Source organism: Crocuta crocuta, unplaced genomic scaffold (assembly GCF_008692635.1).
Source record: "Crocuta crocuta isolate KB4526 unplaced genomic scaffold, BGI_CrCroc_1.0 scaffold36, whole genome shotgun sequence".
NCBI lineage: Eukaryota > Metazoa > Chordata > Mammalia > Carnivora > Hyaenidae > Crocuta > Crocuta crocuta.
Genome location: NW_027532203.1, coordinates 4,097,746 through 4,109,170, shown reverse-complemented (window position 1 = coordinate 4,109,170; position 11,425 = coordinate 4,097,746). Strand labels below are relative to the sequence as shown.

Below are 11,425 nucleotides of genomic sequence, written 5' to 3'. Positions count from 1 at the left end.
TTAGGGGGGGGGAGGGGTGACAAGACCTGACATATGGTTTAAAAGGGTCACTGGTCACTATGTGAAGAACAGACGGGGGTCAGGAAGAGGGGCAGAAGTGGGCACACCAGTTTAAGATGATGAAGAGCAGCTGGGGCAAAAATACCAGCGGCTAGGGGCGCCTGGGTGGCTTAGTCGGTTGGGCGTCCGACTTTCGCTTAGGTCATGATCTCGCGGTTCGTGGGTTCGAGCCCNTCATAGTTGCAGTTAAAAAAAAAAAAAAAAGTGGTCCAATTCAGGATAAGTTCTGAGACTACAGCCAAGAGGAAGTGCGGGTCAAGTGGACGGCCGGTGGTGTGGGAGGAGGCACCAAGGCTGGCTTCTCGGTTACCAAGGAGATGAAAAGTAATGAGGGGGCAGAGAGAGGGAATCAAACAATCCGCTTTTGAAATGCTAAGTCTGAGGTGCCCAGGTGACAAAGGATGGGTGACAAGGCGTTTAAGTTCAGAGGAGAGACTGTTATTTCTAAAGAATATCATCTCACTTGTTAAAAATGCAGGCTGTATTCATAAAGAAAATATCTTATTAATTAAGTGAGCCTTCGAAGATTATTAGCGAAACTCATGGCCTTAGAAAATACGGGCTGTGTTGTTCAAGACCCCTCCACATGAAAGGTCCAGAAAGTTCAGAGGCGTCTACCTTGCACATCAGTTGAAAATAACCCAATTTTCTGACTGATGAAAATGACTCCCGGCCACCGGGTGGCAAGTCAGAAAACCGCAAAAGGCAGGTTTACAACGTGAAAGGCTCGAAACAGACACAGAGGGATACTTACCTTAGTTTTGTTTTCTTCCGCATACCCGGGGGTGTCTGTGTCCGGTGGGTAGGCCACTGTGACATAGACGTTATATGGCTTCACCTGCATTTCAGAAACAACATGTGCCCCTCAGTAAGAGGTACAATTCCGTATCGACCCTTATCTGCCTGCGTTGGCTGCCGGGCAAATGGGGGGAATCCTGCCCTGATTCTCCCGGGAGGTGGCAGAACGTGGCTGTACGAGAAGAACCAGCACCGGCCGGGTCAGGAAACTCCTCTCCGTGAAGCTCATTTGGAAGTAAAGGCACAAGGCTGTCCCCGACAACTTCTACTCCAGAAAGGTACAGAGATTCACCTCCTTCTAAGTGCTGCCCGCCCCCACGGAGCAGGCAAGGCCCTGGAGGCCGTCCAGGAGGAGNTCTGGCTTCCTTCCCGGCTGCTTCTGAAACTCTTGTTGATTTCTGCTAAAAACACGTTAAGATCACTCAAAACCCTTTTCCTATGCCCTTGTAGCACCCAGAGCCAGGCCTAGAACTATACGGATCCCCTGAGCGGTGGGCCTGATCAGGAACTTCCGGAGTGACTAGCCCCTGCCCGTTAGGGAGTCAGGAGTCACTTCTCCCCTCCCCCACAGGGGAAACCAACAGGATTCTCCCCCTGGTGGGGCAGCCAGGTCCGACCAACCAAGCAACTCCAGGAAAGGTGACCTCATCCTTATTTATATGCGGAAACTCCTTCCCAGCCTGAAACAGGTTCTCAGGGTCCTCCATACAAGGCCTCCACACCTCCACTCAGAAATCCACCCCCAACAATTCCAGAAGGTTCTCCTGTGTCAGCCAGGACACACCCTCCCCAAAGATTCTGCTCCTGGGTGGCCCAGCTCCACCCTCTCATCTGGCCCTGATTCTTGTGGCTCTCAGGGTGATAGTTCATACCATCGAAACTTCTGTCCTGATTTTTATTTGCTCTAGGCTCGCTGGTTAGCCCAGGACAACACCTCGGGGACAGGCTGCTGGGGGTAGGTAGGCCACTGGGCCTCTCAAGGAGGCTGCAAAGTGACCACAGGACTTCCTCAGGCAACAGCGGCTGAGAGCATCCCCGGGGCCTGTCTGATCACACAGCCCTCAGCCTCCCGGGGTCCCTCTGCCCTGCGGACCCAGGGCACTTCTGAAGCCTGTGGGAGGAGCTGTCGGGGTGGGGAGAAGCACGGGCCCTGGCCAGCCATCCCGAACAGCACAACAGCAAAGGGTGACGTCTCTGTTGGTTCAGGGCCGTGGCACTCGGGGCGTGAGAGAGCTCGTTCCCTCGGCGTCCACGGGGCACGCAGCTGCCAGCCCAGCGCCGCTCAGAAATAGCTCTGGACGCGGGCCAGCCAGTGAGGTTGATGAGCAAGCAACTTCTCTTCCACTTGCTTTTGAGATAGTGACTTTAGAAACTGTCTCCCACGGCCTTGCCCTCTGCTGTGCACAGACCGGACGAAGCCGCCACCGGGAAAGCCCGGGAGTGGTGCCTGGCAAGCCTGAAGCCGGCTCCGCTCGGGCGATCCTCGGCCGCCCTGGTGCCCCTTCCCCTGAAACGCCTAAGGACTGTGCGCCCCAGCTAATGGAAGACTGTCGGAGCGCTGTTCCTCAAATTCAGGGCTGTGGCTGAGCTGCCCAACGATTCAAACGGCTTTTCAGAGCAGCTTTCCCCCCAAGTAGACGCAGACTGTCGGGGCGGGAAGAAACCAGTCCCGGAAGAGACAATTCTGGGTGCTGGCATTGCCTCCGCAACCATGAAGTCAGATGACTCTCTCAGTCTGCGGTTGGGCCTCTCCAGTCGCTAATCACCTCATCATGTTATCTACTCATCCAACAGATACTTATTGAATGAGCCCTGTGTGCCGGAAGTGTTCTGTGAATGAAGATGTGGAAGTCAACAACTCGGAGAGAGCCCCTGCCCAATGGAGCGTCCAGTCTCCTCAAACTCTTGGTCAAATAATCAGTAACATCCAAATACACTGAACTGTATCTACACTCCTTTAATCAACTAGTCCCACAGCCCCAGAAGAAAAGGAAAGTGGGGATGTGCTTGCTTAGACAATGCTGACTCCTAGGGATCGCCCTGTTCTCTAAGAATTTATAAGCCAATGGGGCGCCTGGGTGGCTTAGTCGGTTAAGCGTCCGACTTTCGCTTGGGTCATGATCTCGCAGTTCGTGGGTTTGAGCCCCGCGTCGGGCTCTGTGCTGACTGCCAGCTCAGAGCCTGGAGCCTGTTTCAGTCTGTGACTCCCTCTCTCTCTGACCCTCCCCTGCTCACGCGCTCGCTCTCTCTCTCTCTCCCCTAGAAATAAATAAAAATATTAAAAAAAAAAAAAAAGAATTTATAAGCCAAGACTTCACTAGCTGACTCCCCTGCTCACCTTATCACCGTGCGTTTCTCCTCGTCCCTGCTGACTGACCATCCTCTGTTCGCCTGCTCACTTCCATCCTTTTTCTCATGTTCTTCCTTCTACCTGGTCTCCATTTCAATCAGAAAGACAACCCTCTGCTCAAGAACTGATTATCCAAAGAATCCCGCCTACAATGTGTGGTTCCTAATTCCATCAAAATAAAGATGGGGCGTTGGGGTCGGGGGGAGGGTCCCGGAAAGAGGAGCAGAGCTGTGTCTGAGAAGCTCCAGAAGTTTACCTGAGCTTACTTTTCACCCCTGTGGGACAAGATGGCCTTAGGGGGAGGGGAGAAGGGAAACACAAAGGCTATTTTTCTTTCACTTGGTCTCCTCTACCACATTTTTGACTAGAACCCACCGGAAGTCGGCTTTCCAAAAAGATTAACTTTGAGAATCTTTAGATCATATATTCGTACCTAAAAAACGGAGTTAAAAAAAAACCCAGGAAGATGAAAAATGCAAAAGAATTCTTTCAAAGCTATTCATTGTGCACAAAACATTGTGAGGGTCCTACTTTAGTTTGGGGGGCAAAGGGTGGAATGGACAGGAAGACTTAAGAGTTAACTAAACCAAAAAGGACGATCAGAAAGTACTTAGAGTCTGAGCAATTCTATGAGGTCTGTTTCATTCACAGAAAACACAACCACTGTGGCAAAGCACAGGAAGTATCCAGGTTTCCAAAACACAGCCCTGAAGGTCTGTAAGGGAACAACTGTTCCGATGTAAGTCTACTATGAACAAACTGGATTTTGATTATTGAATTTATTTCCCTCAGAGCCTATTTTTCATGATATGTGTTTATTTTATTCTGTGTTTATGTGGGGACATTTTTAATGGAGTCTAAGTACGGACAGAAGTCAAGCAGACTTCCCAGTCCAGGACAGCTTCCTGCAGCGCGTGAATCACACGTGTCACAAAGAGGCTTTGGGGACTGTGTCCGTATTAGCAACTCATTTTCTTTTCCTTCTTCTTTAGTAACATGTCTGTTCTACCATGTAGAAGGCTTGGGGCAAAAAGCCCTAATAAGCAGATTTTTCATTTCCAAAACAGCCCTTCACCTACCAGGTGTCTCAGACCAAAGAAAAGGGGCTGAGGCAAGTAGCCATATGAATCAGGCCGCTTCTGACCTGATTTACAGACACATCATTTGCCCGGGGAACCAGAAGGCCAGACTTTGTTACTGTTTTTCTTACAAAGTAACAAAGTGGCTTTGAGCAACTCCATAACGACTGAAAACTCAGGGTTCTGATCTGCAAGGTGGCAAAATGACATCTGCCTCACATATTTCACAAAACTGTTACGGGGCGTCTGGGTGGCTCTGTTGGTGAAGCATCTCTTGATTTCAGCTCAGGTCATGATCTCATGGTTCATGAGATCGAGTGGGCTCTGTGCTGACAACACAGAGCCTGCTGGGAATTCCCTCTCTCTCTCTCTCTCTCTCTCTGCCCCACCCCTGCTCAAGTGCGCATATGCGCATGCTCTCTCTCTTTCAAAATAAACATTTTAATAAAAAAAATAAATGGTTATTCACAAAGGGGCTTTCTAAGTAAAAACTTCAAAAGAAATGCTGGCATACCTGTTTGAAATTTCACAGCTTTATGCGCCCTGTTGGCTAAACTTACTATAACGACCTATTATTGATTACGAGTATTAAGCAAGTTGATGAAGATGAAATTTGAGTCTGGTTCCTTTTAGATGAGAACGGCATAGTCTACCAGTCTCTAAGCAGCACGTGAGGATTCTGTCACTGACTGGACAACTCACAGGGACCGTAATGCTGGGCACGTACTGCTCTGTCACACACCATCCAGGGCTCTTCTGCAGATTTTCTAAATCAGAGGTCAGCCAACTATGGCCTGTGGGACAAATCCAGCCCTCTAACTGTTTTTATAAATAAAGTTTTATTGGAACACAGCTATACCCATTGATTTACCTACTGCACATGGCTGTTTTCCTGCTCTCACAGTGGGCTGTGTAGTTGCAAAAGACACCATCCAGCCCTCGAAGGCTAAAATACTTACAATCTGGGCCTTTTACAGAAAAAATTTGCCAACCCCTAATCTAAATCTCTAACCAGGATCTCCAAGTCACACTCCTACTATGAGAAGGTTGGCCACAATGACTTTTCTTCTGGGCTTTTCACATCACGATGTTGTGTTGTATTTCAGCACATGTCACAACAGAGAGAACTGTACCTGGCTGTTTCAGTGTGTAATTTTCGATAGATATGGGTGGTACTTTCTACGCATCTCCGTTTGACCACAGACAGCAGTCTGCTGCCCACAGCTGAGGTTGTGTGAAGGCTGTCACACCAGGACAAGCGCTTATTTTGATGCTAATCCTAACCACACCCTCTTCACAACACGTTCTATTAACGGTGAAAATAAAAAGCATTCGCTTTTCTTTCTTTAAGATACTAAAGTATAAGTATCAGGAGAGCCAAATGCTATTTTTAATCTGACCCTCTTGTTTTACAGAGAAGGAAACAGACCAAGTGAAATGATTTGTCTAAAAGCTGAGAGCTAGACAGTAGCTGATTCAAGCTTTTCCCTCAAACACATGCTAATTTTATCCTTCACTCAGAAAGCAGAGATCTTTCCTTCCGTTAAAGAAACGCTTCTAGAGAATTGCACACTCGCACAGTATTAGACCGAAAATATGGAGTAAATATGAGTAGTACTTCGTGTATTAACTGAAGCAAGCGAAACACCACCCAACCATTTTGCACTATCCTAATTATCGTCTTTATGCAATGAAAAATGTTACCTGCAGAGTTCAAGGGCTGAGTCAATGCCCTTTCACTAATGTCAAGTCTACAAATGTCTGATGCAGGACGACAGCACGTGTCAGGTGGCTGCTAACGAGAGAGGAACAAACACCGCAGGGCTGGGAGATACACACGTGAAACGGAACACAGTGTTTACCTCCATCTGTAGAGCCTCAGCCAATCCCCTGATGGCAAACTTGGATGAAGAGTAGGCCGTAAAACCAAATAATCCCAGCTGCCCTGCCTGGGAAGAGACGAAGACTATCCGGCCCACGCGGCGCTCCTTCATGGTGGTGATCACGGCTCGGCTGGGGTACACGCTGCCCAAGTAGTTGACGCTCATTAGCCTCTGTGGGGACGAAGAGCACACAAGGAGTGAGCAAGGTCAAAGCCTCAAGGTTGTGCTTCATGGCAGCTCTGTCTGCTCCTCCGATTTGAGATCGTCAGTGGAGCCCAGGGGACCGGGAGCCCGATGGCGTGTTGAGGGAATAAACGATGCTGGAAATGAGCCCCAAAGCTCACGACCTGCCCTCTCACGCCTATTTCAATCTAGTCTTGTGTTCTCACCACGATGGCAGGGACGTCTTCGCTGAAGGCTGCTCAGGATCAGTTTTCTCCTTATCCAAAGTACGCTGCATCTCGCAAGTAATGCTTTTTGAAAGGCAGTTTTAGGAAAACGCCGCCAAGTGTTTCTGGCCCTGTTAGTTCTAAGCTATGGAAACACCACAAGGAGACCAGGACAGTGGCTGACAGGGGGGACCGTGGTTGGAAACCTTGGCTTGACCGTTTACTACCTATTTGATGATGCACAAGAACGTCAGACTATTTCTGCAGGTGAACACAGGGCTGCTACTGGCACTAGCTCATGGCTGTTGCAAGAATTCAAAGAGGAAACACAAGTCAAGGCCTAGCCTCTGACCCACAGATAAGCGCTTGGTCAATGTTGGCTCTTACATCATGATGGGTAAGAGCTTACACAGGTACCAAGAGTGTATCTTCCCTCCGTCCTGAGAACTCTTAAAAATCTTCCATTTTAACTTGGAAATCTAAATGTACTTGCATCAAATTGTTTCTACGTGAAGGGGCCTGAGTGGCTCGGTTGGTTAAAAGGCTGACTCCTGATTTCAGCTCAGGTCATGGTCTCACAGTTCATGAGATCAAGCCCCGTGTCAGGCTCTGTGCTGACAGCCTGGAGTCTGCTTGGGATTCTCTCTCTTCCTCTCTCTCTGCCCCTCCCCAGCTCTCGTGCATGTGTGCTCTCTCTCTCTCAAAATAAATAAAATATTAAGAAATGTCTCTATATTAAAAGTCTTGTAAAAATACTAGATCTATCACCATGTGAAGCCAAACACTTCATGGAGGAACTTTAAGTCAATCGTGAAATGGTAACTCAACAGAATGTCGGGTGGCATTTTGAGTTGGAGATGAGAAACTGCCAAGGGAACTGAGGAAATATTCCTTCTGCAAGTTTAAAACAGCAGAGGGCATACTATTTTTACACTGTGTAACTAATTCAAATATTAGCTAAAAGTACACATGCATGGGTGCAAAGCCAAGGAACTCCAGAAAATCGTAAATGATTGTGTAAGGATGCTGGGATTCCCACTTTCCCCCAAATGTCTTTTAATATCATTATATTGTCTAGATAACAAAAATGCTCTTAAAAAGTACCCAAAAAAGAGGGCACACTAAACCCAAGGGCTCACCTCAGCTTCCTTCAGAGACCTAACTAAAATATCAATAAAAGATACATTTTTTTAAAGGCAAGGACCCGCAGAGCACAGACAATAGGAAAGAAAGTAACATTTTAGAAGTTGAAAATCAGAATGGTGAGTGATAACGAACTTAGCAGAAAGCTGGATGCTATGAGCAAGGGGCAGAGAAACTGGGGGCGCCTGGGTGGCTCAGTCGGTTAAGTGTCAGACTTCGGCTCAGGTCATGACCTTGTGGTTCGCCAGCTCAAGCCCCACCTCGGGCTCCGTGCTGGCAGCTCGGGGCCTGGATCCTGCTTCAGATTCTGTGTCTCCCCCTCTCTCCGCCCCTCCCCAACTCGCACTGTCTACCTCTCTCCCTCAAAATAAATAAATAAACTTTAAAAATTTAAAAAAGAAAAAAAAAAGGGAGCAGAGAAACTGAAGCGCAGGACGCACCGCAGAACCTGCAAAGGCTCCAACGGCACCAAAAAAGCACGTCTGGGCAGGAGGGCAGGCGTGCGGATGAAACACAGGGCCATCGGCTAAAAGTCCGCTTAAAACACAGGCAGACAAATCCACAGTCACAATCAGGGATGTCAATACCCCTCTTTCAATAACCGATGCAACAAGTGGACACAAAATGAGGCTCGAACAACGTTCGCAGCCAACTGGACCTAATCGACACCGACAGAGCGCTGCGCCCCAGGCAGCAGGACGGACGGGGCCCCAGCACACGCAGGACAGCAGGATACACATTCTCCCCGGCACACGGGGGAGGGCAGGATACACGTTGTCCCCGGCACACGGGGGACGGCAGGATACACGTTCTCCCCGGCACACGGGGGACGGCAGGATACACGTTCTCCCCGGCACAGGCGGGACTGCTGTGGGAGAGCCTGTACGCTGGGCCAAAAGCCAGTCTCAACAAACCTTAAAGGATTCAAGTCATACCAGGGGTGTCCATTGACCGCAATGGAATTAAATTGGAAATCAGTAAGAAAAAGATGTCCGGAAAACCCCTCAAATATATGGGAACTAAGTAATAACACACTTTTAAATAACCCAAGGGTCAAAGCAGAAATGAAAAGAGAAATTATAAAATATTTTCAACTGAATTAAAGTGAAAACACAACTTATTACACCTTGTGGGATGCTGCTATAGCTATTCCAACTTAGATGGAAAGGGTAGCACCAAATATCTGCATTTTAAGAGGGAAGAGGCCTTACACTGATGACCTCATCTTCTAACCTTAAAAATATATATAAAAAGAACAGCAAATATAAATAAAAGCAGAAAAAAGGAAATAATGAAAGAGGGAAATAAGCCAAAGTAATATTGNGTGGGGATGAGCACTGGGTGTTATATGGAAACCAACCTGACAATAAACTATTTGTAAAAAAATAAATAAATAAATAAAGAGGGAAATAAATGAAACAGAAAACAGAAAAACAACTGAAAATCAATTTTAAAAAAAGCTGGTTATTAAGAAGATCAATAAAAATTGATAAATCTCTAGTCATGCTGGTCCAGAAAGATAAAGGACACAGATTATCAATATCAGGAATGAGGGGGGTGACATTACTACAAACTCTAAGTTTATTTATCTATTTTGAGAGGCCAGGGAGGGCCAGACAGAGGGAGAGAGAGAATTCCAAGTAGGCTCTGCACTACCAGCGCAGCACTGGATGTGGGACTCAAACCCACGAACCGCGAGATCGTGACCTGAGCAGAAATGAAGAGTCAGGCACTTACCGAATGAACCACCCAGGTGCCCACAAACTTTATAGATAATGAAAGCACAATGAGGGAATATGATGAGTAACTCTGGGCCAATTAATTCAATGACTTAGATGAAATGGACAAATTCCTTGAAAGACACAAGCTACCAAAGTCACTCAAAAAGAAATAGATAAGAAGATACAGAAGTAGCCCTACATTTGTTAAAGAAATTGAATTAAAGTTAGAAACCTTTCCACAAAGAAAACCTTAGGCTTCAGTGGTAAATGCTACCAAACATTTAAAGAAGGATAATATCAATCCTGTACAAATTCTTCCATAAATATGAACAGGAAGAAATACTCCCCTACGTATGCGAAGAGGCCAGCATTACTTTTACACGAAAATCAGGAAATAACTTTACAAGAAAACTACAGCTAATAATCCCTCAAGAACATGGAAAGGATGAATGGCCAAGAGGGGTCTATCCCCGGAATGCAAGGCTGATTTAACATGGGAAATTAATCGGTGTAATTCATCATATTAACACAATAAAACAGGTAAGTTCTGTGATCATCCCAGTAGATGCAGAAAAAACACCTGCCAAAATTCAACCTCCATTCCTTATAAAGACTCTCAGTAAACTAGGAATGGAAGAGAACTTTCTCAACTTGATAAAGGACATCTACCAAAACAAAACAGAACAGAACTACAGAAAATCTTATACTTGATGATAAAAAAAAATGTTTCCCCCCAAGATCAGGAACACCACAAGCATGTCTGCCCTCACAACTTCTATCCTGTACTGAATGTTCCAGTCAGTACAATAAGGGTACCCAGATGGCAACAGAAAAAGTAAAATTGTTGCAGATGACATGATCTTGAATGAAGAGAATCCAGTGAGCACTAGAATTAATAATTGACTTTAGCAAGACTGCAAGATCAATACATAAAAATCAACTGAATTTCTCTACATTCACAATGAACACTCAGAAACTGACATTAAAAAAAAGTACCATTTACACTAGCAGCAAAAAATAGGAAATGCTGAAAAACGATGTGTAAGACCCAAACTACAAAACACTGCTGAGAGATGCTAAAGAAAATGTAAATTAACAGAGATACAGAGCACGTTCACAGGTTAGAAGGCTCGGTATGGTTAAGACGTCACTTCTCCCCATGTGGATCTACAGACTCAATGTAATCCCATCAAAAGTTGAAAATAATCATCCTTAATATCCACAGGTAGCTCAAACAAGAAACTTTAGTTCCAAGAATCCACAATGAAAACCACTAAAAAGGAGAATTAAGGCAAGTGCCCCGGGATTGCCACCAATTTCGGTGACTCACGGGGCAGTCTCACAGGACTCTGCACCTGATCATACCCGTGACTAAGATTTATGACAGTGAAAGGGCACAAAGTAAAATCAGCGAGGGCAAAAGGCACCAGGGTCAAAGTCCAGAGGAACTGGGCACATTTCCAAAAGTCCTCTCCCCAGGGAGTCCCACGGCACCTGCTGAGACCCGCCCACAGCAACGAGTTCTAACCGCACAACCCCTCCAGTATCCTGGGCAGGCAGCTCCTGTACGCACGAACCCTGTGAGCCTCAGCAAGGTAGAATCAGCCAGCCAACCAAACAAATCCTCAAAACAAAACAAAGCAATCAAATAAAAAAAATAATAAGAGCGAATTCATTTTAAATAGAAATGAACTCTTATTTTCAGAAAATGCAAACCAGGGCACCTGGGTGGCTTAGTCGGTTAAGCGTCCGACTTTCGCTTAGGTCATGATCTCGCGGTTCGTGGGTTCGAGCCNCCTTACCCACGATGAGCACACGCGACCACAGCACGGCAAGGGACGGAGACGGAGCAGGGGACAGCCCGGGGCAGATACCGGCCTGGGAGGGGGACGCTCCCCCGAGGACACTCAGGGCAGCGGGAAGAGGGCCCCCCTGGAGCGGGCCATGAACGCAGAGGGGAGGCCTCGTCACTGACAGAGGCGACGGGCTTTGGGTTCACAGT

The 11,425-nt window shown here is 47.0% G+C and overlaps 1 protein-coding gene across 1 annotated transcript in view; it reads right to left on the bottom strand.

Annotated features, from left to right (window-relative positions):
- Window positions 1-11,425, bottom strand: part of KDSR (3-ketodihydrosphingosine reductase) — a 41,672-nt gene that overhangs the window by 14,388 nt on the left and 15,859 nt on the right. Inside the window, exons 9-10 of the mRNA XM_077777549.1 lie at window positions 6,150-6,341; window positions 815-898 (exon numbers count right to left, since the gene is read on the bottom strand). Of these exons, the coding sequence (XP_077633675.1) occupies window positions 815-898; window positions 6,150-6,341 (276 nt within the window). The remainder of the gene's footprint in view (window positions 1-814; window positions 899-6,149; window positions 6,342-11,425) is intronic.